Source organism: Lactuca sativa, chromosome 6, assembly GCF_002870075.4.
Source record: "Lactuca sativa cultivar Salinas chromosome 6, Lsat_Salinas_v11, whole genome shotgun sequence".
Taxonomy (NCBI): domain Eukaryota; kingdom Viridiplantae; phylum Streptophyta; class Magnoliopsida; order Asterales; family Asteraceae; genus Lactuca; species Lactuca sativa.
In genome coordinates this window covers 15934837-15939578 of record NC_056628.2, presented here as the reverse complement: position 1 = coordinate 15939578, position 4742 = coordinate 15934837, and the positions used below count along the sequence as shown (strand labels likewise).

The 4742-nt window shown below is 36.9% G+C and overlaps 1 protein-coding gene across 1 annotated transcript; it reads left to right on the top strand.

The window, feature by feature from the left end:
• The first annotated feature begins 1304 nt into the window (after positions 1-1304).
• LOC111913078 (blue copper protein 1b) lies at positions 1305-2475 on the top strand. Its single transcript, XM_023908808.3, has 3 exons — positions 1305-1501; positions 1587-1940; positions 2030-2475. Exons 1-3 carry the CDS (start codon positions 1330-1332, stop codon positions 2293-2295), a joined length of 792 nt encoding a protein of 263 aa, XP_023764576.1. The 5' UTR covers positions 1305-1329; the 3' UTR covers positions 2296-2475.
• The last annotated feature ends 2267 nt before the right edge of the window (positions 2476-4742 follow it).

Here is a 4742-nt window from a genome sequence, read left to right as displayed (position 1 = left end):
AACGACTACCACCCATCTATACATCATTAGAAATCCATTGAGAACTCAATGTGTTATAGAAATAGGTGGCTGTTTTAGTACTAGTACTGGATCTTGATTTTTATATATCTTGATTGTTTGGTTTTGGTTTTGGTTTCATACATTAATAATCCCGTACTATATATATTTGGATTTTCATTAGTATTGGTTTTGATTTCATTAGTTTTGATTTTATTTCACCATTTTTGACTTTGTTTGCATAAGGTCTGGTTTTGATTATCCTTAATGGTTTTGGTTTCATACATTAAAAATCCCGTATTATATTTTTATTTTCATTAGTATTGGTTTTGATTTCACTAGGTTTGATTTTATTTCACCATATGTTGAAGTGTGATTGGCATAAGGTATAGTTTTGAGTATCATTACGTTCAGTTTTTGTTTTCATCAGATTTGATTTTGATTTTCATCAGGTTTAATTCGTTTTAATTTTGATCATGTTAGATTTTGCTTTTATTAGTTTTGTGTTTGATTACAGCTTTCAGGTTTTATTTTGATTTCAGTTTTTTTTTGGTGCTCAAAGTGATTGATGGTAGTTGGCAGAGGTGACTAGGATGGGGTATGACCACATCTTTAAAATGAATCTAGTAGAAAAAGGGTGAGGTAAGATTGTTGCTCTCCCTAAAAGAAAACAAACAAAAATAAAACTAAATAAAATACCAAATAATATTTAGCAACAGTACCAAAAACTAGTATTTTCCGGTAGGTTGTGACAAAAATTGTAACAAACCAATACTTTAAATTGGTGCGAGTTAAAAAAAAATTTAAAAATTAGACAAAACATACAGATTACTACAAACAAGAGGGCCCATTCCTGTAATTAATTACCCTATTTTTTATTTTTTTTATTTGTCTTGTCACGAAAAATTAAATATGTAATCGAGAGCAGGAGTCCAACGAATATGAGGGATGGAATCTTAGATTTGAACAAGTCATCACTTTAGCAATCATAGATTTGAACAAGTCATTAAGCACAATAATACGTTCTTCCATTCTCCTGACGCATAGAGAAATCCCATGCATGCTTCGTCTTTTTCATATTTTAACAAGGAATTAGTTTTGTCATAAACAAAAATAAAATAATGGAGGATCTGAACAGTAAACAGACGGCAACGATCTTTTTAACATGTAGACTCTCAGTTCAAGACTTGGTCCAACAAACATATTTGATGCCATGCCGTACAAAACTTGTTCAATGCCTTTGGAATTCCTTCTATAAATAGCCACTCCATCTAAATTCTATTTCATATAGACGCAAATAACTTGAAGCATATTGTACTTAAGTGATCAAAGATGGCTACAAACAGGTCGAGCATCATTTTATTTGTAGCATTAATGGTTGCTGCAATAGCTTCTTCAGTTACTGCCAAGGAGTTCATTGTTGGTGATGATAAAGGTTGGACCCTCAACTTCGATTATCAAGCTTGGGCTTATGGCAAGAAGTTCGTCGTTGGTGATAAACTGAGTAAGCGCTCCTTAATTGTACTATGAGCATGATTTTATACATGTGATATAGTAGTATCTAAATGCTATCTTTATTCTGGATGTAGTTTTCAACTATGCTGCTGGAAAACACAATGTCTTCAGAGTCAATGGAACAGTTTTCCAACAATGTATGATTCCTCCTGTTAACGAAGCTCTCACTAGTGGATACGATGTCATAACCCTTCAAACAACCGGAAGAAAATGGTATATTTGTGGAGTTGGAAAACATTGTGAGCAAGGTGGTATGAAGCTTTTCATCACTGTTTTTCCTCAATCAACGCCACCCCCAGCTCCTTGGGTCTCTCCTGTTCCATCATCAAGCAAGGTGTTTGTAGTTGGTGACGATAAAGGATGGACCTTGAACTTTGATTACCAAGCATGGGCCAAGGGAAAGCAATTCTTTGTCGGGGACAAACTTGGTATTTTTTTTCTTTCAAACCACGCTACAATGTTTTATGTTTTCAAATTAAGGCAATTGCTAACTGGTTAAATATAATTGATATACTAGTCTTCAGATACGCTGTGGGCAAGCATAATGTGTTCAGAGTAAATGGAACTTCCTTCCAACAATGTACTATCCCTGCTGCTACTGAAGCTCTCACAAGTGGATACGATGTGATCACCCTTGAAACCCCTGGGAGGAAATGGTATATTTGTGGTGTCGGAAAGCACTGTTTGATGGGACTGAAACTTTTCATCAATGTACTCCCCCAGTCAACATATCCTCCTCCTCCGTACTATGGAGCACGAAAACTTGCACCACCAAAATTCTAGGTTGCATGGATTGCCTTCTCTTTTATGTTGTTAACAGAAGCTTTTGTTATGGTCTGATCATGAATCATACTATTATTATATTTGTCATATGTGTGTCTTTTTTTTTTTTTTTGGTATTTATTGGCTGGAACCAATTAATTAATTTGTTCCCTAATATTATTATGGACTCATTCCTGTAATTCAGAAATATATTATTTATGCTCTACAATCTTTTCATTTGATTAACTTAACTCGCTATTACAAGTCTTATACGTTTTATATCTTGGATGATATTATTTCGCAATTTGGATTTTAGTTAATCCGCAAATTTCCAGGGTATAATTTTGGGTCCATGTGCAGTTGTTATATAAGTTTCGGTCCAACCTTTCGGTGGTAACCAAGAATCATAACATGAATGGTATAAAATTTCATTAATTTAAATCACATATGAAGAGATGGAGGTGGTAACCTAGAATCACTACATCGTACAAAGAGACCATTCGTTTGGTAACCCTTGGTAAATGCTAACGATCAGGACTATTAGTATATTTCATATCGGTGTGACACGTTGATTTATATATATATATATATATATATATATATATATATATATATATATATATATATATATATATATATATATATATATATATATATGTGTGTGTGTGTGTGTGTGTTTGTTTTGGAGTCTTTCATTCTCTCTATTTAATATGAGACTATATATATATATATATATATATATATATATATATATATATATATATATATATATATATATATATATATATATATATATCAACTTCGACGTCTCCACCCTTCTGACTTAGCACATCATTGTCGACCTTATTGAGCCTTCATCTTTAAGAAAAGTGTTAATGTATCTCATATCGATGTGACCTTGTCTCTTATATCTCTATCTATGTTGGAGTCTTTCCTTTTCTACCAAAAGACTCTTTTGAACAGTTAATATATGTGACTCCACATATATATCTTACACTATGTCAATCAATGTTGCTTATGTGTGACAAATTTGCAGGCGATGTATCAAAATAAGTGTTCTAATTTGTAGCACCTGGTTCCTGGTACGTAAAATTTATTTGACTGTTTTTTTATTTTTTATCCTTGGACTCGGCGAGTTGTAGGTCCGACTCGCCGAGTAGAGACGGGACCCGGAACACGTTTAAGTTGGCGACTCGGCGAGTCTCCGCTGTCTGATGAAACCCTAAATTTCAAGGGTTTGCACCCTATTTAAACTCTCTTATCCGCCCCCAAGCTCGCCCCCTTCACCCTCAGAGCTCTATACTTCGTTCAAGCCTCGTTCATTGTGAGTTTGAAGCATTTTAGTGTGTTTTCTTGAAGTTTTGGAGAGGGAAGGAGAGTGGATCAAGAAGAAGAGGAGAAGACAAAGCATCTTTGAGCTATCTCAGTGTTTTCCTTGAGGTATAACTCGATTTCCCTCTATTTTCATGCTTTTGGTCCCTTTTGAGCTCCATGGAAGTCCTTCTTGAGTTTTCCCCAAGCTTGTTTTGTGCCTTATGGTTTGTAATAAGTTGTTAGCCTCTAGATCTAGGTGGGATCAAGCTCCAGGAGCTTAGATCTACTGCCTTTTTGGAGCCATATTGCATGAAAGCCCTAGATCTACTCTTTTGGTGCATTTTGAGCCCTAAAACCTTCATTGGTGAATATTTACACGTAAAGTTGGAAACTTTACGTGTTATTCATGCCCTAGGAACCCAGATCTATGAATAGCATAAGCTGGATTCAAGCAGAATCGCGTGTATAGTATCTGCATGTGGCCGACTCGGCGAGTCGTTCATCTGACTCGGCGAGTCGAGTCGCGAGTCCCCGAGTTTCCCCCTTTTCGTGCTTGCGGGGTGGAGTGGTGAGTCGTGGATAGGACTCAGCAAGTCGGAAGCTAGACTCACTCGTGAAGCAACTCGGCGAGTCAGTGCCATGACTCGGCGCGTTCAAGGCAATCTTCTTGCCTCAAGAACAAGTCGGTGAGTTGTTCATACAACTCGGCGAGTCGCAGCTTAGAGTGTTCTTCGGATGAAGACGAACTCGGCGAGTTGTTCATACAACTCGACGAGTAGGATGAAGGACTATTGACCTTTAGTTTAGAAGGAGAACTCGTCGAGTCAATGCTTAACTCGACGAGTAAACAGGTTTAGGGTCGGACAAAGAGATAGGGACTCGGCGAGTTGACAAGTCAACTCGGCGAGTCGGGCCAACTGACAGTTGACTTTGACTTGACTCTTGATTTGTAAAGGGTAAATGGTCATTTTACCCTGAAGTCGGTTAGCAGTATTTGACTAAGGGTTTTGTGGGAATTATAGCCGGAGGATTTCCGGAGCGGTAGCAACAACAGATAGTCAGCTCCCACACAGATCAGCAGTTACTCTGAGGTGAGTTTCCTTCCAGTAGTAACGGGTCTAAGGCACCAAGGCCGGCCCGTATAGACGAGATGT